This window comes from Mercurialis annua, linkage group LG2 (genome assembly GCF_937616625.2).
Source record: "Mercurialis annua linkage group LG2, ddMerAnnu1.2, whole genome shotgun sequence".
NCBI classification, from domain to species: domain Eukaryota; kingdom Viridiplantae; phylum Streptophyta; class Magnoliopsida; order Malpighiales; family Euphorbiaceae; genus Mercurialis; species Mercurialis annua.
This window is the reverse complement of record NC_065571.1, coordinates 46,240,001-46,262,705: the sequence shown is the minus strand read 5'-3', so window position 1 is coordinate 46,262,705 and position 22,705 is coordinate 46,240,001. Positions and strand designations below refer to the sequence as shown.

The 22,705-nt window shown below is 31.7% G+C and overlaps 1 protein-coding gene across 1 annotated transcript; it reads right to left on the bottom strand.

Annotated features, from left to right (window-relative positions):
- Positions 1-17,531: 17,531 nt before the first annotated feature.
- On the bottom strand, positions 17,532-21,780 carry LOC126666659 (probable serine/threonine-protein kinase At1g09600). Its single transcript, XM_050359495.2, has 7 exons — positions 20,741-21,780; positions 20,241-20,525; positions 19,827-20,144; positions 19,431-19,658; positions 19,041-19,141; positions 18,519-18,900; positions 17,532-18,169 (listed from the first exon to the last, which is right to left on the bottom strand). Exons 1-7 carry the CDS (start codon positions 21,209-21,211, stop codon positions 18,008-18,010), a joined length of 1,947 nt encoding a protein of 648 aa, XP_050215452.1. The 5' UTR covers positions 21,212-21,780; the 3' UTR covers positions 17,532-18,007.
- Positions 21,781-22,705: the final 925 nt, after the last annotated feature.

Here is a 22,705-nt window from a genome sequence, read left to right as displayed (position 1 = left end):
TTAATATCCAGTTTTTGCCACCTTTTATGGCCGTTCTTAATTCAAATTCATTCACAAAAAAGTATTGAGTCTAAATTTTTTTTATCATAGAAGAAGCTATGGTGATATATCAAAGGATGAATTCACTCAATTTTTCTTAATTATCATATTGATTTTTATAATATTAAAATTTCTAATATTGATAGAACTAAATAATTAGTTTGTTTGAGAATTTTTAATTGAGACTCAGATTTCTATTTCATTTATTAATTCAATCAATTAAATGTTAAAAGTTATAAATAAAAAAAATATATAAATATATAAATTTATAGAATATGAATATATTTAATATTTATTTAGTTTATATTAATAAATAATATACAAACTCATAAAAATCATTTTATTTTTGGTAAAAAATACTGTGATGTTTTGAATGAGTTCCAACTATAGAATGCCACCTTCAAATCTTTCACATCCATATTAATCTTCACTCGAACTGGGTAAATCTTTTGTAAGAGGCAAAGTTTTAATCTCAAATTTTAAATATGAGGCCAGTTTGAATATGTGATTTTACTTAAATCAGAAGAGCTTCCTTGCCAATTCACATATGCATATGGAAATATAATTTTTTTTGTTAACAGTGTCTTAAACCGAACTTGCAGTTGAACAATAAAGCTACCAGTTTCCAGGTTCAATCGATCGAGTAAATTATGTATAATTTCTTTTAGACATGGGTTAGGTCTACCTGGATGAACTGGCGGTTCAACCGAGTCAAGCACCGATTCAACTGTCAATTCGATTAAGGTCGAACAGTTTAACTCGATTCAACCAGATTTTCAATTTTTCGGGCAAATTAAATTGGCTAGCTGTCCGATTCACAATAAACCATTTTAACTGACCGGTCTGATTAAATTTTTTAGTCTCTATTTTTTAAAATCAAAACTTAAATTATGTTAAGGTAAAGTTGAAGTATATATATAAAAATAAATCAAACATCAAAAAATCAAAAAATTTAAATTACCTAACATTTGATATATTGAACAGTAAATAAAACAAATAGTGTAAAAACTATACGAGGAAATTTTAATAGTACAAAATAAACAAAAAAAATCTCATGCATCATTTACATATGTAAAAAAATCTATATTTCATTTTAATATAATACTTCATTGTAGTTTTGAAAATTTTGAATTTTAAACTCGGAAAAAAATTGAGAAATCTTGAATAATTTTAAAGTTCACATAAATAACTTTAAAATTATTTTATAAATAAAAAAAAAACACAACTTCAGGACGAGAGTAGTTCATCAATTCTTATTAGTACAACTAATGCATGTATTACTTGTGCAGCAATATCATTGGTGGAGAGTAAACCCTAAGCACTCTTCTTTTCGATGTGCTCCCACATGACTGAATGGGCTCTTTCATTGGGAAATTTAGTACGTTGGGCATTTTGCTTTTTCACGTGCACACCATCTTCTTCCTTAAACATTAACCAATGGTTGGCCTGCCATGTTTATTTACATATTATTGTTAGAGCTTTTCTAAAAAATAACCCATTTTTAAATTTTTTTTGTAAGAATATCTCTTTTAAGTACTCCCTCCGTTCCGTTTAAGAAGTCTCATATTCTATTTTGCAATGTCCTATTTAAAAAGTCCCATTACTATCTTTGGAATATTTTCCATTGAATACTCTATTTTACCCTTTTTTTAGTTATCTTAAAAGAACAATTTGAAGAATTCCACTACAATTAATAGGGTAAAATATGAAAAAAATGAAAAGACAATAATAATAAATGTTTTCTTAATCTGTGTGTAAAAGCATATGGAACTGTTTAAATGGGACGGAGGGAGTAGTTTATTAGTATTAATTGGTAACTCATAAATCCGAGCTATTAATCACCCATGATCTCTAATTTTTAAGGGTATATGCACAAAATGTCATGATGTTTAAAAACGGGCACAAAATCCCCTGATATTAGTGGCGGCGGTCACAAAATCCCCTGATAACAAAAAATCGGCAATTTTTAAAAAAATACTGACGTGGCGGTGAGTGTTTTGTGTCAGACCCAACAAAAATCTGACCCATGTCAGGTGTTAGGTGACACCTCACCAAAAAATCCAAAAAAAAAATACCCCCAAAAATTCAATTAAAAAAAAAATCCAACCCAACCCAAATCCAATCCAACCGAACCATTCAAATCAAACCTAATTAAACATGACTAGACAACTCTCCCATAACCACCACCCACCATCCTACCATCTTCCGGTCATCACCACCCTCCCGCCGCCTCCACGACCGGAACTTTTTTTCGGCCACCATCTTCTTCTTTCACCTTTTTCTTGATGAAGAACAAATTATCTGTTTTTATCAAGAAGAACAGCCCAGTTCTTCATCAAGAAGAACAAAGCCACATCGGGTTTGTTCTTTTTGATGAAGAACATGTGGAAGAAGAAGATGGCAAAATAAATAAATTATGGCCACTGAGGCGGTGGTGCCGGAGATAGGTGGTTAGGAGTGTATTAGTTAGGTTGAATTTAATTGGGTTTGATTTAATTTGATTTGGGTTGGGTTGTTTTTTTTTAATTGAATTTTTGGCGGTATCTTATTTTTTTGGATTTTTTGGTGAGGTGTCACCTGACACCTGACATGGGTCAGATTTTTGTTGGATCTGACACAACAAACTCGTCCCTACGTCAGCATTTTTTCAAAAATCGCCGATTTTTTGATCTCAGGGGGTTTTGTGAGCGCCTTCACGAAGATCAGGGGATTTTGTGCCCGTTTTTAAACATTAGGGGGTTTTGTGCACGGACCCTCAAAGGTTAGGGGCCATGGGTGATTAATAGGCTAAATCCGCTTAGTGAAAGAGAGGGGCTGGTGCACCTCTCTACTTCTGTAATACCCCAAAAGATTAAATTATTTAATTGGATCACGTGTCCAGTTTGAGTTGTCGGAGTGGCAATATCATAAAGATTTCCGAGGAATCGAGATAAATAAAATCTAAGTCGGTCGGTTTCGAGAAGTTAACGACGAGGTATTTAATATTATATCCTAGCTGGTAGGGGTGAGCATAAACCGAACCAAACCGAGAAACCGGACCGGACCGAACCGAAATTGACTTTGGTGCTCGGTTGTTTGGTGATTCGGGACTGATTTGGTTTGAAAATAAGGGAAGTATGGAGTTTGGTTTATGATTTGGTTTGAGGGTTTGTATAACCGAACCGACCGAAAAACCGATTAAACCGAGAAGCCAAAACTACGTCGTTTTAATTTCTCCCTAATCTGCCCTAAAACGACACCGCCTACCCCTGCATATATAAACCACCTTATAATTTTCCCTAACCCTAAAATCATTTACCCTCTCTTTTCAGATTCACTCACAGCCTCTCTCTCTCGAACTTTCCTCTGAAAACCCTAACCCTAAATCATATTTTCTCTCTGATTCTCTCAGTTTCTCACTGATTCTCTCAGTTTCTCACCCTGATACAGTCTTCGTTTAGCCATAATTTGTGTATTCATCAACTGTTCTGTGCTTTTAATCGAAGAAAATGAAAAGTTTGAACCTTCGATTCGATCCTAAACGAGATTAAACTAATCTCTGAAAGTCTCAGTATCTCACTGAGTTTGTTAAAGATTATGTGAGTATATGATCGATTATCCTCTGTCATAGAGGTTTAGTTTCAATATTTATGTTTTAGGTTTTGATTTCTGCCCTATTTGATTATTTTTTTTCCTTTTCATGTGCAAAACGTGGGATTCATGCAATTATCAGGTAATACATCTCTATTTTTCAGTTTGTTCTTGTTCTTATATGGTTGTTTGTTCTGATTTTGTGATTATCTCTGTAACTGATATGATTTATTTCTTTCCTCCATGTTCTGAACTGGGGATTTCTGGAAACTCCTTCGGATTTGGCTTTGATTTTATAAGAACAGGTAATTATATTTTAGGGTTTTTATTTGTGAACTAGTTACTAGTTACTTATTTCTTTGTCTTGATTTAATCTAATGAATTTTGTCTTTTGCTTTGTCTTCATGGCATGTCTGGCTGTCTGCAAAAAATGAAAAGATTCACTCACTAAGTGAATGAGTGAATCTTTTGTGGTGGAAGCCCTTCACTGTCTGTTGGATTCGTGGCCCCAAATCTGAGACTCAGTGACTTGAATCACTTGATCTAATACCTAATTTGCTTACCTATTGCTTGGATTGCATCTGCTGCTGGGTATGTGCATTCCTTCTAATGTATTTAATTAGTAGTTATAATTGTATGGTGGATTGGTTTAATGGTTTGTATTCTATGATTTTCTGTGTGTTTGTTGGTTTGTACTTTGTATGATCTTAGCCTGTCATGTTTAAAACATACAAAATGAAAGTGGTTTGGAAGCTATTAAGTGATGCCTCATGCCTCTGTATTGGTTCAATGTTATATTTTGGTCAATTGTTGTCTTCTGTGCCTAAATAAAAGTGATTTTTCAAGAATGAAATGTTTAAAACTTAAAATGAAAAAGTGGTTTGCTATTTATCTAAGTGAATAAGTGGTTGCTTGATGCCTCTGTATTGATTGAATGTGGTTCTTTGCTCACACAGATGTCAAACCTTGACCAACAGCAAGTTGCTCTTGTTGATGTTGAGGGGGTTGATGGCTCATCTCCTGAGTTACCCCCTTCAACTCAGCAGGAGCAACCTGTTGCTGCTGCTGAGGGCTCATCTGAGCCTTCTCAGCAGCAACAAGAAGATGCTAATCCTGCTGCTACTGGAGGTAAACCAGTTGATAAAAAACGTAAGCAAATTTCATTTTTCTCTGATTTTAAAGTGTAAATACTTCTTTTTCAGTATAAAATATACTCTTTTCAAGTTTTTCAATTAGTTTTAATTGCCTCAATTCAGGAAATGTTCTTGTTCTGAATTCTGTGATTCTTCATTCCTGAGCTCCTGTTCTGCTTGGGTGCTGGAAATGGCTATTTTTGAATGCTATAGGCCGGCAGTGTGCATAATATACTGCATAGTTCAGTTATATTTTTTGATAACTTTCACATATAATTTAATTTTTGGATGAATGTAATCTATATAGTTCATTAGTTTTTGCTACTTAAGTTATTTTTGGATGAATGTAATATTTAGCTGTTCATTATTATTTTTGCTACTTCAGTAGTTAATTGGATGAATGTAATATTTAGCTGCTTAGTTTTTACCTTTTGCTAATTCAGTTAAGAGTAGACTTATGAATTTGTGAATTGTGATGTTATTTTTCATTATTCAATTTTGAACTATTGTTAATTATGTTTCATTATTCAATGTAAATGAATTTTTTTGAAATGAATGAATTTTTCCTTGTATTTTTTAAGGCTTTATTGAATGTGGCCCAAAAAATAAATGGGCTTTTTAAATGGCCCAAACCGTTTTAAATAACCGATACCGAACCGAACCGACCGAAATTTTCGGTTAAAAAATATTTCGGTGTCTGGTGAAAAAACAAACGGTCCGGTGTCTAAATTAACTAACTTCGGTATGACCGGTTTTGAAGATTCTGGAACCGAACCGGACCGAACCGACCGATGCTCACCCCTACTAGCTAGAAAGTTGGAATTGGAATTAAAAGGAAAAATGTCAACAAAAGTCCCAAAATAAAGTTCAGGGACTAAATTGGTAATTTAGCCAATGACGTCTCAAGAATGGAAATTTTAAGTTTCGACGGGAAAATATAAATTCTCGAGTCGTATTATTTATTGGATATAAATAATACGTATATGTTATGATTAAAGTATTAATTGATTTAGTTATGGACTAAATTGAACTAAAGAAAAGTTTAATTGTTTAAAGGATGGATGGTAACAAATAAAAAAAGCAAGGATCAAAGTTGCATTTTAGCCATACTATATATAATAGAGGAATTGAATCAGAGAAGGTAAAGAAGGATCCAAAACTCCACATTTACATCGATCAAGTTCGGTTGCTCGCTGTTTCGCCGTTCGGAGTCTGTTTCGGATGATTTTTACGGCAATCTCTTCGTAATTGGAAGCTCTACTGATCTTAAGCATCATATCAAGGTATGATTTCGGGTTTTGGTGGTGAAATGGTGTTTTTATGGGCTGTTTTGTATAGAAAGTTGCGTTCGAATAGTACGGTTAGGAATCGAGTTGTTTTTGAGGTTTTTGAAGTATACAATGATAAGTTATGGATTAAAATGAATTGGGTATATGCTAATGTGGATTTTGAGTGTTTTGGGACTTCGAAAATGGTCCGGAGACGTCGAAAACGTCGTACCCGAAGGGGCACGACGTGCTAGTGCACGACGTGCACCACTAGGGGGTGCACGACGTGCACCACCAGGGGATGCACGACGTGAACCAGTGAAGGGCACGACGTGCCCTAACTCTACCCCAATTTCCGGGGGACTTCCGGGATTGCAAAAGGACCTCCGATAGCCTGATATGGATGTGGAACTCTGGTAATGTCTCGAAATAAATATTAATAAGACATTATAGAAATGAACATTAGCATGATGAATAATGAAGATAAGTATATCGATTGAGTAAGAATCCGATTAAGAAGTTATCGAAATTGAGAAACCGAATACGAAACAAAATGGTGATAACCTTAATCTATAACCTAGGATTTTAGGTTTATAAGGTTCACGTTTATGTACTAAACATGTATTTGACCTCTATATATGTATCAGACGTGTCAGCAAACGGTGGGGTCAGCAGAAATGGTTTAGTACGAGCATACCATCATATTGACTTCATCATAGATTGGATAGCGGTCACTGTGAGTTGCAATTTTACTTTCGCGTATTATTTATAAAAGTTATTTTCATATATTATTAATATTAAGATTTTATACATCGCATTTATATGATTCGATGATTTGAATGATTGTTTTGAACTGAGATTTTAGTATACGATCCGAAGAAACTAGCTACCTATTGGGTGTCAATAGGCTGTGTGATCACCAGTATTGAGTTAGTCTAGTGTGTCTGACTATGAGAAATGATTTGATATATATATATGCATGATATGAATATGAATTTCGAAGTTGGATATATGAATTCGATACGAGCGTGAACTCGGTTAAAGTAACCCGAGCCCCGTATCTAGTGGGTTGGACCCACACTTTGGGATTAAGAGATTGGTCGCGGCTGACGTGGTTGAGTGTGAAAACTCCCGTCGGACCATTTGGATTAGTCTGATTTGAATATTTGTAAGTCGTGTCGAGTTTCAGGATTTTAGTTTCGAACGGATCAAATACTTGTTTATATGTATCTTTATATTAATGTTTATTTGAAATGCGATGTCATGTTTTTATATAATAATACCGTTAGTAAATGCAAACTCACTCAGTATTTTTCCAATACTGACCCCTCACTTTTGATGTCTTTCAGGTACTTAGTGTTTGGACCTAGCTAGAGGTCAACTTTTGGAGTTTGGGAAGTCAGCCCCACATGTATGGTTCTCGATTTCCATAATGCTGCAGTAGTGGTCCTGTGTCGACAGAGTCGTAGCCTTGACAACAATACATCTTGGTTATGTGTTTTACTTGTTGTCTTTGTTTATATATTTTTATAGGCTACATATGGTATGTTTTGTTCACGGCACCAGATGCCGGTGATATGTCTGATACACTAGTATGTATATGATCCCGTGAGGCCAGTTTGTACGAGGTACAGTAACTAGAGCCCACGTGGATATCAGATAACTAGTGTAAATATTTGTATGTATATGTTTGCTTCCGTTGGTGCATGTATTGAATTATATTGTGAAAAATTTATAGTGGTTTTAGGCTTGCTACGGATTCCGGAGCTACCACTCCCGTTCCCTAGCGCCGGTCTCAGCTCAATATTTTCGGTCGTGACAACTTCGATCCAACGGGCGAAGTCTAGGTAGAAAAGGCGAAGCCTCCCTATAAGCCGGGGAGGATCTAAACAAAAGGCGGTCTGAAGACCTATAGGTAAATCAGATTAGAGGGTGAAGCCTGAGATTCAGACAATTTTAGGTCGATATTAGATGCGCTTCTAGATTGGCCTAGTTAAAGACTTTTGGCGGTTCTTTCGTCGTTTCGAATTTCATCAAATTTCAAATTTTGAAATTTGAACTCGTTTGAATTTCAAACTTTTTAACAATTACTCATAATATAAAAGGTTACAGATTTCATTTTCTGTAATAAATGCTTTGTCTAAAAAGTTGCGCCACGCTGTCCAGCACTCGAGTGCTTAACCGCTATTTGTCGTTATGAAAGGAGGTAAATAACTTGCATTCTTCTGTTTTTTTCTTTTATCCGCATCTCATCGTTTTAAATATTTCTTCTCATCTATTACTACTCTGTTTTTGTTTTTCTTTTCCAGCAAAGCTTTCATCCTTCATCAATGATAAGTAAATTTGCTTCCTTTTTTGTGTTTCTTCTTATCTGTCTTCTTTTTTCCTCTATCTCTTTTTTTTACACACTATTCATGTTGTTTTCTACGACCATTTCTTTCTCTGAGGGGTATAGCGATAAGTCATCAACTTATGTTCCTCCTGGAGTTATAGAGTTAGAATTATAGTTAAAAAAACATCATAAGATATCAAAATTTTATTTTTAAGGTTGAATTTGCATACACATATAGATCATCATAATACATTGAAAACTCCTAAATCCAACAAAATTTAACTAATTATGATGTTAAATAAAATTAATCACTATAACGATGCTAAAAATTTGTTGAAAAAAGTTCCTAAGAATATAAAGTTGTCTTATGTGATATAGATAAAAGTATAGTTATTGACCAAGATAAATTAACTATTTAGTTAACTATCACTCAGTTTACTTTCGTCTGTTTAATAATAAAGCGTTAATTTTGATTTAAGCAAAAACTGAAATTATTAACATAGTAAAGAAATTCTCTGGCAAAAAAAAAAAAACATAGTAAAAAAATTAAAGAGTTTAAAACATATATTAAAGACAATGAGGGATTCTTTTGTATACTTAATCAAATTCTATATTATGAACTATTTAATGATCCAGGTTATTTTAAAGTATTAATTACATTCTTTTTCAAGCCATTAACTAGTAAAATTCTAATTTCATTGACTATTAAACATTTAATTCACTCTTGCATAACCAACAAACATTCTACTAATCAATATTACTGGAGTTATTAAACAAACTTATTGAATATAGAATCACCGATTCACTTTCTCGTAATTGATTCTTAATTATAAATAGCTCGATAGTTATTTTTAATGATTAAATATTTATTTTTATTAAACTTAGGGGCCGTTTGGTTCAAGGTTGGGAAATGGGAATCGGAATGGGAATGAGAATGATTGATTTTATTTTTTGTTTGGTTCAAACTGTAGGAATGGGAATGGGTAAATTTAATAAAAAAATTATTTATTATTTATTTAATAAAATTATTTTTTTAAATTTTTTATATTCCCCCCTTTTTTTACCCAACCAAACAGCCCCTTATATCATTTTAAATGAAAGTTAACTTTTCAGAACTAATTTTCTTATAAACAACTTGCTTGAAAATAGACAATAGAATATGAAATCATCCCTTCACTAATCAGATTAACACATTTGTTACTCTCACGATAAGTATGAGAAAGCAGGACTGATTAAGTTCTTTAATTATGTTGGCTTAGTGGCAGATGCATTGTTTATAGGGTGGAGTTCCTTTTTCTAAAACAAAAGATTATCTATAATAATGCATATAGGTGAGCTTAACAAAACTAAAACATTAACAAAACCTTAATAATCTAGAGTTCCGGCATCTATGTCTTAAAATTTATAATTACAACTTTGACAATAAAAAAAAAGCAACAGTAATATGGAAATAATTTTCTTTCTTTTTTTACATTTTATTAAAAATTAACAAGTTGAAATTATTATAAATTTCATTGAAAATTTAATATGTTACTTATATCTTTTATTTAGTGATTTATTAAATTGTATTCAATAATTAATTAATAATTTTATTTATGTATGTACTTTTTATAATACTTGGTAAATTATGTTGAGACATTATAAATGATAAAACTCATCAAGAATTGAAAAAAAAAATCAGTTATTCAAATAATCTCGTTATGTGACAATTATAAAAAAATTGTTAAGTTAAGGAAATGATTATGACATTTTAGATGAAAAAATACTTTATTCTTAAATAATCTTTATTTTATTATTAAACTATAAAAATATTTAAATAATAAAATTTATTTATAGATTTTAAAATTATATTTCAATCTATTTTTATATATTCAACAGCCATAAATAAAGTATGAATAAATCCCATAATAATCTCTTATCTTGTGTACCTTTATTAAAATTTTAATTTATAATTATATATGTTTTAATTTTTATTTTGCATTTAAAATGTGGCACCAAAATTGGTATACATATAGATCAAAAAATGAACCAATAAGTTATAACTCAACAAAAACCCTAGCCTCTCTTCTCTCTTTTTTCTCTGAAAAAACCCTAGCCGTCCATAATTTTTTTTTCAATTCTTCTTCGGCTGCCGTCAGTGATTTAGGTAGTGCCATTGACAGTAGCCATCTTTTCTTTTATGTTATTTTAATTTTATATAGTATAATAAGTAGCCAAATGTTTTTCATTTTTTTCTTAATGGATTAACATTTATCGACGAAGCGCAAATTCAATTGAACTGAAGATAAATTGGAGATCTTTCAACAACAAAGATGAAATTATTCATGGGCTATAGTAGTTTTTTTTATTGTTTTAATATTGTATTTTGTTTTGAGAATTCTATTTTGTCCTTTCTATATGAAGGGTTTGTTGTCCTTTCTATGTGAAAGGTTGTTGTCCTTTCTATGTGAAAGGTTGTTGTTCCTTTTTTATGAAGGGTTTTCATGTGTTGGTTGTATCTGATGTCATGGCTGTAGTTTCTGATTTTATAAATCAGTTTGCGGGTGATGGTGAAGATTGAGCGAAGAACGGTACTTTATTGGCGAAACAGTTAGATAATTTATTTTTATTTTCGTAAGTAGATCTGCGAATCAGGCAGCATGTTGTCTGTTCCATGTCAGGTCATCGGGTTTAGTTTTCGAATTTTCCCGAATTTCTTACAAATGTAACTGTTTCATATTCGATTAATGAAGTTTGATGAATTCTCAAAAAAAAAAAGTTATAACTCAAAGGGTATAAACGCTAAGTAACAAACTGTTAGGTCGTGGGTTCGAATCCTCCCACAAGCTCTCTCCTCTCCTCAAATTATATATAAAACAAATGAAACTGCACAGCTATAAAATTCCGAACTAAATAACACTCCATCTGGCCTCAAAGCACTAAATTTTGATGAAAATTAAAAGAAAAAAAGATTATGTTAAATACCAAAAACACGTAAAAATTAGTGATTTTTTATGCAATTAAGCCAATTAAAATTGATAAAAATACAATTGTAAATTAAATTTTTATAATTATAGTGTGAAAGAGACAACGAGTATTTAATAATAAAAAAAATTCTTAAAAAAGGTATTTAATTAGTGAATTAAGAGACTCCTCTCCACTAATTCATCTTAACTTTGAAGAATGCAAGAATCTTATTGAATTGTCAAATCGATGAAAGAGATCGATTGTCAAAGAGGAAAAGATTTCAAAATAGAGAAAAAGGCTAATTAGATGGCTGACATGTGGATATTCCATGTACGTGGAATGATTAAATATGTATTTTCATATTGTTAACTATTTTTGTTTTTTTAAGGAAATATTGTTAACTAAGTTATTTAGCTATAATTTAAAGATTATATTCTTCCACAGTGTCAAGCAATGTCTCGATGTAATACTTTATACTCAAAATCAGAAGCACCAATGAGGTCTTGATTGAACAGGTTATAATATAGATACTTTAAAACTATAATAAGGTTTCGATTTAAATCTTTTCCATGCAATCAATATCATTCATATTTTTTTATTTCGTTAGAGTTGTTTAATTACTGTGGCTATTTAGTTTGTCACTTATCGTTTTATGCTAAGGTTAGACCTATTTAAGAATGATGTGACATTTGAAGATATACTTGTAAGATCGGATGAATATAAAGCTTTTTATATAAGGTTAATCACAATAAAATAACAAACGCTTGCGAGTTTTGTCAGTTATAATCAAATCTTTAAAAATCAGATATTACTAATATTGCTTGCAAATATGAGATAAGTTATTTTATTTTACTGTATACTCAAACCGGCTAGTTTAGCCCATTCACGAATGACAAATTTTTCTGTTTGGTTTATGAATAGCTAAAAATGTTTCAAATATTATAAAATGGGCGAATTGTGGGCGTACGAGAAAATAGATTCAAATTGTGTAATTTTGAATTCAAACAAGTGATTTGTGAGCTTAGTTAATCTTATAACAAGTACTCAAATTTATGCCAAAGTAAACAAAAATTAAATTTGAAAGTAGACTGAATTCAAACTCGTAAACGTGTTTACAACATTGAAAATAAGAAAATACAGCTATGTGAGTGTTTTGTCGTTGGGCGGTATTTTTAGAAATTTGGTCGGAGGTTTCGATTACTAATGTGCTCTTCTATTTATAACGGATGTGATGGCGATCGAAACTTCTTACAACTTTTTACAGTTGCCTTTCAAAACTCAGGATAGAGATTTCAACCTCTTGAATTTAACCTTGCACGTTTTGTTGTGTTTTCATACGTCATTCTTTGGGGAAACTGCTTATCAAGTTGCATAGCTTCATCTTGCACGTTAATAACTTCTCGTGTATGGCTATGGAAGTTTTTCCTCACGTTCATCTCATTCCACAATCTTAAAAAGTTGCTTTTTATATATTCGAAGTCATGTGCCCATGCTTGTTATGTTATCCTTGGATTTTCGGCTCTAATCTCTTGTACATTTATGGAAGCTCTCGTGTATTTTCATGGTTGCAATATCAGTGGTTTATAATAAACCAAAGGAATCCAAGATGAGATGGTTTGGATGAGAATTTCATCGTTCTAAAGAGAAAAACGTTGATTGTTACTTATTTCATACTTATAGAGCATGAAACATAAAAAAACCTGCAACTTCCAACATGCTCGTCGAGGAGGACATGTACTCGTTGAGAAGATCCTTAATTGGTCTGGATGATGGTTTTGTATATATATATAACCTCTAAAAGCAGTTCATAAGCTTTTTAAATGTAACTTCCCATTTTTTTTATTTGCCCATGTTTATAATTTGGAATTATTTTTAAAATACCTCAATTTTAAACATATTTACAACAAATTTGTCTATCTTTTTATAATTTTCCACTCTACACTAATAATAAACATATTTCTAAAAATACCTACTATATATATAAGTCTTATCTTATTTTAAGTTAAAATTTTATATATCTACACTCTCTTTTCTCTCTCTCTTTTTTCCTCAAAATTCTCTCTTCTCTCCTCTCTTTATTTTCTGCAGTATTTTAAAAACCGGACCGGACCGGCCGGTCGGACCGGTTGAACCACGAACCGGCCAGTGGTCCGGTCTGAAACTGCGAAAAACCGGATCTTTTGGTTGGACCGGTAAAAAACCGGATGTTGAACCGGATCGGACCGGTAAAAAACCGGTGAATCAGAAATTTTTTAAATTTATCAAACCGGTTGAACCGGTCATTGAACCGGTTCAACCGGTCGAACCGGAAACCGGTGGCCTCACCGGTTCGGTTTTTAAAACACTGATTTTCTGTTTTTCTTTTCTGGTTGCTTTTCCGTTTTCTTTTCCGTTCGCGCTTACGTTCGTCTACTTTCGATGAGTTTTTCGTCTCTTCCGGTCGTTTTTCTATTCGTCTCTTCCGTTCGCACTTTTCTGTTCGGTTCTTCCATTCGCGCTATGAATTTCTCGATATCGTTTTTATATTTCTTTTATTTTTTTAGATTTTTTTATGATTTAAACATTTTGTAAATAAATTATTGTAGATTTGAGTTTTTTGTTTATAAAATTGTTCTATTATTCATATAATTATTTTGTCTTTCTTTTATTCATAAATTTGTTTATTTATTTTAATGCTACTGATTTTGTAAAAAAACGAATTGATTTATGGTGTATTTACAGTGTTTTTATAATGTATTTACGTTATAGTGTATTTTTGGTGTATTTATAATGTATTTTTGGTGTATTTTTGGTATATTTTTTTTTGGTGTATTTTTGCCGTTTTTAGTATATTTATGGTGCATTTGCAATTTTTATGTTGTATTTGCAGTGTTTATGGTGTATTTGCAGTGTTTTGTGGTAAACACCATAAAAACACTATAAAAATGTCATAAATACACTATATATACACTATTATTGCACTATAAAAACACCATAATTACACTAAAACACAATAGATACACTATAATACACCATAGTTACACTAAAAAATACGATAAAAAATAAAAAAATTATCTTAAAAAAATCTATAAAAAAAGAGAATAAATCATTAAAAAGTGAAAAAAGATATTTGTGAAATTAATTAAAGAAGAAGGTATTTTTCGTAAAAACAAATTTAGAACATAAAGACAAAAAACAATGTAACAGTGTAAATAAAATAGAAAATAGTGTAGTATAGGAAATTCCCTCTTATAACTTTGCATGCAAACCAATATATATTAATTTAATAAGACGCATGTAATGAAAATATGGAAAACTTATTTCAAGGTTTAAGTGTTCTGTTTCCTATTAAATAAGGCTAATTTAGGAATAAAAAAGATAACCAAAACAAGAAAATAGATGCCTAATCATTAAAGGGGTAATAAGGTCCAAAATTTAAAAATTTCTCTGCCCTACAAAAAGTCGATCTGAAAATATCGCCACCTTTAATTTATAATTATTTCTATATATATGTTTAATTTAATCTATAGTTATAAATTGTAGTTAAATATAAAATATCAAATAATTATTGAAATAGTAGTTGATTAAGAATAATTTAACTTATTTTATAGGGAATATAAATAAAAAATATTAAATAATTTTAAAATTTTAGTAATTTATCGTTATAGAATTCTAATTGATTCAAAAATAATAGCTAAAATAAGTATTAAATATTTAAAGTAGTCTATTTTGTTTAGTACTCTAAACAATTATTTTGACATAGTATTATAAGTAGTTTATTTTAGTTTATTTTCTGACAATCAAATAATCTTGCATTAATATTAAGCAGTTATAAGTGTAAGAATTTAAAAAAGGTATAACCGTTTCTAATGACGTAAAACAAAATGTAAAACCTTGCACAGATCGTCTTATAAAATAAAAATAAAAAATACATAAGTACTCTATCACAATAAGATCCAATACTTATCTGTCTAACAGAAAATTCATCAATCCTTCATAAAAAAAATCAAACAAACTTTTTATATAGAAAGGACAACAACTTTCGTATAGAAAGACAATCGCTGTAGTAGAGATATAAAAAAAAGAGCAAATTATGCTAAGGTTCCTGAGGTATACCATAATTAACAGTTTGGTACCCCTTGTTTTAAAAGTCTTCTTAATGGTTCCTCAGTTTTAATTACGTTAACTTATTAGGTCCCTCTATTAATTTCGACACTTATTTTCAAACGATTTGATACCCCACCTTTAGTTTTATGAACGATTTGGTCCCTCACTTTTAATTTTATTAAACGATTTGGTCCCTCAATTTTAAATGATTTAGTATCCGAGTTTCAATCCGTTAAACGATTTAATCCCTCAAATTAACAGAAGGATCTCTCATTTAACGAAATTAAAACTGAGGGACTATTAAGTAGACTTTTGAAACAAGGGGTACCAAACTGTTAATTATGTTATACCTCAGGGGCCTCTAAGTAATTTGCTAAAAAAACTAATATAACTTATAAACGATTTTATCTTCAGTTTCGAATTGAAAGGTCTTGATCTATCTTTAATTCTTGATTTGTATATATATTGAAATTGATACGTCTTGTCGATAGATTTACCAATAAAAACAAAAACGATGAAAACGAGTCTGCTATTTATTTTATTCTAAAACAATAAGAAAAGAATAATCCATTGATGGTATTGACGGTTAGAGTTTTTTATTTGAGAGAGAAAAGAGTGAGAAAAGGCAAGTGAGAGTTCGAATCTATAAATAATTCATTTTAGTTAGTTATCTAACTATAATACTTAGGCTTAATACATCATTTGACCCCTAAACTATACACTTTTATTCTGTGAGACTCTTAAACTAATTTGATATTCTATTAGACCTCTTAACTTTATTTTTTGTTCTATTTAACCCGTCAATTGTAATTTTTTTGCCGATCTGACCTTTTTCATCCAACGTGGCAAAAACGCGTGTTTTCAAACGCGTTGAAGCGCGTGAAGGATAATTAAAATGCATAACTTGTTCTATTGAACCCTCGAACTACACTATTTTGTTCTATTTGACCCCTGAACTTATTTTATTTTCCTATTGCACCTTCAAATTTTTAATTTTTACCCATTAACCTTCTCAAAAATACAATTATTTAACTTTTATCCATTTAATCTTCTAGAAAAATAAAAAAATATTGAAATTTAGTCAAATAATTACATAATATAACTTCTTGTACATGTAAATATTTGTTTACATTTCAATAATGATAAAAAGAAGTTTTGTCTGTTTAACGATATTATAAAATATATAAATTTACTATACTGTGATAATATTAAAAAAAAAGACTGATTTTTAAAAAAAAAATAATTTTTAGTGTATTTCACGAATTTCCAATTATAAAAATTTTAATACACCAGCTTTTAATTTTTTGCAATTTCAAACTTTTCAAATCAATTCTGAATTTTTAAAATTTGTGTTAAAACTGGAAAACACGCTAAATTTCATGATTTTTAAAGCTTTAAATGATTTTTCAAATAATATGTAAAGTACATCATTTTTTATTTTAAATTAAAAAAAATATTTAGACTTAATATATTTTTTGACCTCTAACCTTACCTTTTTATTTCCTATGACCTCTAAACTATTTTAGTGTTCCATTGGACCTCTTAACTACTTTTTTTATTCTATTTAACCCCATGTCAGTAAAGTCATGTCAGCAATTTTATCCACGTCATCGCGCGTGGTGTGCACATTCCGAATGAGGGGTTAAATAGAACAAAAAAAAGAGTTAAGAAGTCCAAAAGAATACGAAATTAGTTTAGAGGTCGCAGAGAATAAAATGGTATAGTTTAGAGGTCAAATGATGTATTAAGCCATAATACTTATCTCAATAATTTTCTAATTAATAATTATGTTTCATAAAATAAAAAACATATTAACGTAAATGTGTTTGTTGCACCCCTTCCGTGTTTTTATATATAATATATATATTAGAATGTGTATATAATAATTTAGTTACAAATTAAATAATATGGACATTATATTCAATGAAGGATTTTTTTTTCTTCGAAACATACCAAAAATTTGACGTTTTGAATACAAAATTTCATTTTTAGCATAAAAAACCTTAAAATAACACGATTTCACTGTCTCTGTTCATGTGTCGTATTTTTCATATCCGCATTCGTATTTGCATAGTTAGTAAGTTGCCCCCCTTCAAATTTATTTATCCGTAGGTACGCACTGTCTAGAACCGTTTTCAACATATGAAATGCAGTGAATAAGACGTCGCTCCAACAACCTTGGTTTAAATGAGAAAAATGATAGCATGGTAACAAATCTAATTTAACCATATCATGAAATCTCTAAAAAATTCCTAATCCATAGAATGTATGCTCATTCTTCATATTAGGAAGCTTTACAATGTTTGATATGCAGTAGCCACTACCCAAGAAACCCTATTCACTATACAAACCAAATCCCTCACCAGTCTGCAGGTGTAGTAAATATCTAAATAATGCCAAAAATAATCTCTTTATTTGCTTCCTTTTCTGTTTGAAAATTTCACTGCAAAAGAATGTCTGACAATCTTTGTTCAACTACAATCTGCTCTCTTCGTAGTCATTTCCAGCAATGCTTGTTATGTTTCAATCCGTTCTGCTGGTCTGCAATCGGTTCTTTCTCCAGGTGAGGAAATGACGCCACGATTATCATTCTTCGCAATGTGCCAGAGTCTGAATATATTTGAAGAATTACTCTAACCAACAAGATTAGTTTTGGTGCCTGACTTCTCGAGTCGTGCTTTACGGACAGCATGTTGTATTTGTCTCTCATGTTCTTTGAGTATTTCCTCAATGTTCCCTCCAGGAGGCATCAATGGTCCTGAGTAGTTAATCCTGTTTTTCCTGCGAGCGTATCCCTGAAAAACCACGACGAAACGCCATTTCATATCATTGAACAAGCTTAAACAAGAAAATAACAATTTTGACGGTCTTGTTTTATGTAGCATGGAAACAGAAACGTTGAAATAAGAAATGCCGAAAATGGAAACAAATTGTAGGACTTGAGAAGTTTTTAAACTTGAGATTTAGGTTGGTAGAAATTTTATCATCTGAATTCTGTTTTTGGACTTCCCTAGTAGCAGCATGAAAGGAACAATAATAGAACAGACATCAGATAAATTCCAGTTTCTTGTTGGGATATGATCTTTTGGAAGTTAAACAACAGAAATGCAAAAAAGTGGAGTTGGCAGGGAGTAAAATCCTTACCATGTTATCTTTAGCATGGAATCTATCCTCCTTCTTAACGGTTGTGTTAGCGACGTCTACGATAGTATGAGGCTTGTGAGGTTTTTGTGTCCTTGATTCCACGTTACTATTTCTTGAAGGACCTGAATTCTTATTTACGGATAATCCTGCTGCGCTAGGGTGAATCATGGAATTAGACTGAGAGAAACCATTATATTTAGCTCCTATTGGAGGCTCAATTCGGAAACCAGAACCAGCATCCTCCTGAAGGTCATATTTATAACTTGTACTTGTAGTTTTTGTTTGTCCGGTGGCAATGAATTCTGGTGACTCTGCCTTAAGATCTCTTGAACCCCTTCTTACTGTTTCAGCTAAACGTACTTTTCCTGCCTCTTCTCTTTTCCTGAAATAGCAACAACAATGCATACTTTAGAGTGTGCAATATGAACTTCTCAAATTTTGCTGAACGAAACATTGTGTTTTTGTTTGTGATTCCATTCAACGATGGACAATTTGACCAAAAGGAGGTCCCTAATCACATACCTTCTTTTTTCTTCTTCTCGAACCTTTGCATCGAGTTCCTTACATGGAGGATATTTCGGTAGACTTGATGGATCACAAGCAAAAGGCTCTGTAGTGAAGAACTGGAAAGGAAAACTTACAATTAGATGATTATATCTAATTACTACCTTCCTTCTAATAAGCAATGAGTCTCATTCTATTAACAGTGTGAGACCATGGAATTCTACAATTTAATCAAACAATATTGCAATTTACATTAATCGTATAAGCTATGGGAAAATCGTCGCTTAATGTCAAGAAGTCAACTATTACATATGCCTTTCTTTGAATGACATGTGCACCAACAAGTTCAAGACTCCATTAAGCAGTAAGCAGGAAATTGGGAATTTAAATAAATCTTCAAACATGTACCTGACTTCTCAAAGCTGAAGCTGCTTTTCCTCGAGCTTCTGGTTCCATGGACAGGAGCTTATCGACAAGAGATAAAGCTGAAGCAGGGATGTTTTTGAATGTCTCTGCAACACAACGCTTATAAGAATGTTGAGGTTTGAAACTAGTTGCATGGGGCAGTTTTGTTTTCTGCCAATAGTCTTCAGATGGTGAACCACAAAGCTTAAAAATCTTGTGCATTTGCTCCACCTAGAATCAATTAGCAAGAAATCTGAGAGTATGTTATAAATAACAAATAAAACTGGCAGTTGATGCTTGAAAGTCATGCATTGAGTCATAAATGAATCCGCAGGCTTTGGTAATTTCAACTGTTTAACATAAATTATATGAAAAATCCATGTAACTTGGTAAAAGTACCTCTGTTCTTCCGGGCATAATAGGTTTTCCAGCAAATAGTTCAGCAAGAATACAACCGACACTCCACATATCTATAGCAACTCCATACTCTGTAGCACCAAGTAAGAGCTCGGGTGCCCTATACCAGAGGGTTACAACACGGCTAGTTAATGCTTGCTGTTCATCAGGCTGATAAAGTGTCGCTAGACCAAAATCTCCAATCTTGAGAACTCCTTCATCATCTATTAGAAGGTTTGAGCCCTTGATGTCTCGGTGCAGAACACCCCTACTATGGCAATGTTCAAGTCCATTAAGAAGTTGTTTCATGTAACACTTAATCTGCAAACACATCCAAATGATATCTTCAGGATCGAAAAAATGGAAGTAACTGATGAAGTACAATCGAAACCATCACATAATCCATTGAAAACATACCTGTGATTCAGTGAACTTGATTCCAGGTGTAGCTGCAAGCCCAGCAAGGTCATGCTCCATGTACTCAAACACTAGATACAAGCTACCTGACACCCTGGAAGTGACAATACCTTCAAGCTTCATAACATTTGGATGGTCAAGTTTTCGCAAAATATGGATTTCCCTAGCCATGAAACGGACGCTTTCAGGATCCATATTCAAAAACCGCACCTTCTTCATTGCATAAATTTTTCCGGTTTCCGTGTTTCGAGCCTTATATACGCTGCTGTAAGTTCCTTGTCCAATCTGCATTTCACCAATATAAAGAAGAATACAAATATGATTCCTGAAAAAACATGTAATAAATAGCAAGCTACTTTATTCTTAGGTCATTAACAACTGTGCACTCAAAATTACTGTTAATTTTATGTAGTAGATCAGGACAAGATTTTGCTCAGCAGAATCATAAGGTCAAGCAGGAAAAACTGGAAAAACATTAAGCTTAATCATTAAGAACTGACCTTGTCTAGCTTCTGATATAAGTCACCTCGTAAGGGCACCAAACCCTTGATGGCTTCACCAGCAGCTGAGGTTAACCATTGTGGCCATCCAGCAATAATAAGCTCATTTTCAGCAGCAAGAGGCAGGGCAGTAAGCATAAACCCATGCTGATGATGGCTTCCAGTAGATGCCAAATCCGTAGTTGCCCGTCTCTTATGATGACGACCTTTTGAAGAACTGTCAGCATTTTGTGCATTCTTTTCACCACCATCCAATGGAACAATAGCAGCAGCGCCTGCATTTGGCTTCGAAACCTTACGTGCAGACGCATCTTTCCGACCAAAATCTACAATAAAATCATCCCCTTTTTTCGAGTGAACTGGAGCAACCAATTGTACCAATGATTTATCAAATTCATTCTCTTTCTTTCTCTCATTTTCTTCAATAATCACATCTTCATCTGCAGCTCTTTTCGAGCAGAAGCAGCCCATAATAATATTAAACCACAAATATCCTTGTTGCTAAACAAGAATTTCCTTCAATAAATTACAATCCCTTTATCAACCACCAAATGGGTCTCCCCACATTTATGCTGGGAACCCAAATTTACCATTTCCTAAATCATTGGGGCATTATCACAAACACCTTTGGAAGATCATAATTTTCCCTTTCAAACAGATATATTTCCTCCCAAGAATTATTATCCAGCCACCAAGAAACAAAATTTGATTTGAATTCAAGAAATGGTAATGAGATAAATGATATTAAATGTTGAGAAATCAAGACAAAATATCCAAAGATCAAACCAAGAAAATCAAAACCCACACCAGAATCCCAGCATTCAACACAGATTATAAATTAATTATTTTCTCTCTCCAACAATGAAATGTTAGAAAAAAATAAAATTTAATCAATACCAAAAAATTAAAAAAATGCAGGAATTCTGGCCGGCATTTCTGCGTACGGGCGTGATTATTTTTAATAAAATTACCCAAAAAATTGTAATTTTTCTTGTATAGTTAAGAAAACACTAGAATTTTCAAGAAACAAAGAGTTGACAGACAATAATGGAAAAGCTAAAAATAGCAACAAAATAAACAAACATATTGAAATAAATTATAATTAATTAATTTTTTCTGTTAAACATGAGGAAGATGATAAGATAAAACCCTAAAAATAAGGTGAGATCAAAGAATTTAAAGATTTGACAACCTATAATTCAATTTTCAATAGGTAATTTGTTGTAATTTTTTTTATGTATGCATAATTATTAATAAGTAATAATTACAAAAAACAAGCAGTACTTGCGTGATCATTACCTGTTAATTATGGTATATGCAGATTGAACAAGTAAAATTACTCATTATTATAATAATTATTATTTTCTTATTGTTATTATTTAGATACAGAAAAATGAAGTAGTTACAGAATCTTGAAAAACCGGTAAAGATGGAGGGAAAATAGAGATTATAAAATGCAGACGTGACTAGCATTATGTAGCTTGTACTTCCTTACTACTCAGCTTTACCAGCTGACACGTGTTTATTCGTCAACGTTTATATCTACTACATTATTTTGCCGAATATCTACTACATCACTTGCCCTTATTTTACTTTTTCTTTTTCTTTCTGTTGAATTTGTAAATTGAAACTAGATTTGTCATTATTTTTTCCATTATTTTAATGGAAAGAGAGAGTTTTAATCTAAAACTCTTATATTAAATATATTATTTTTAATTTTTTGTCTATTATACATATCAATTTAAACAATTTCAATTCTTGTGCGTTATTAACTATTTGTAATCATGTTACTTCAAAAAAAAAAATTGAATCACCTTAAAACAACGTCATGTAATAGCAAATACTAATAAGATATAACTCAAACGGTATAAGTGTAACAATCTGCTAGGTCGTAAGATCGATTTCTCCCGCAAGCATTTCCCCACCACCTAATTATAAAAAATAAAAGAAAATCATTAATTAAAA

Bases quoted from the DNA above. Each gene is read 5' to 3' on its own strand.
- LOC126666659 (XM_050359495.2), bottom strand. From the start codon at position 21,211: ATGGGCTGCTTCTGCTCGAAAAGAGCTGCAGATGAAGATGTGATTATT. The intron at 19,659-19,826 runs GTACTTTTACCA...AATTGATTCTAG, and splicing joins TTATGCCCGGAAGAACAGAG to GTGGAGCAAATGCACAAGAT. The intron at 18,170-18,518 runs GTAAGGATTTTA...GTGGTTTTTCAG, and splicing joins TCCATGCTAAAGATAACATG to GGATACGCTCGCAGGAAAAA.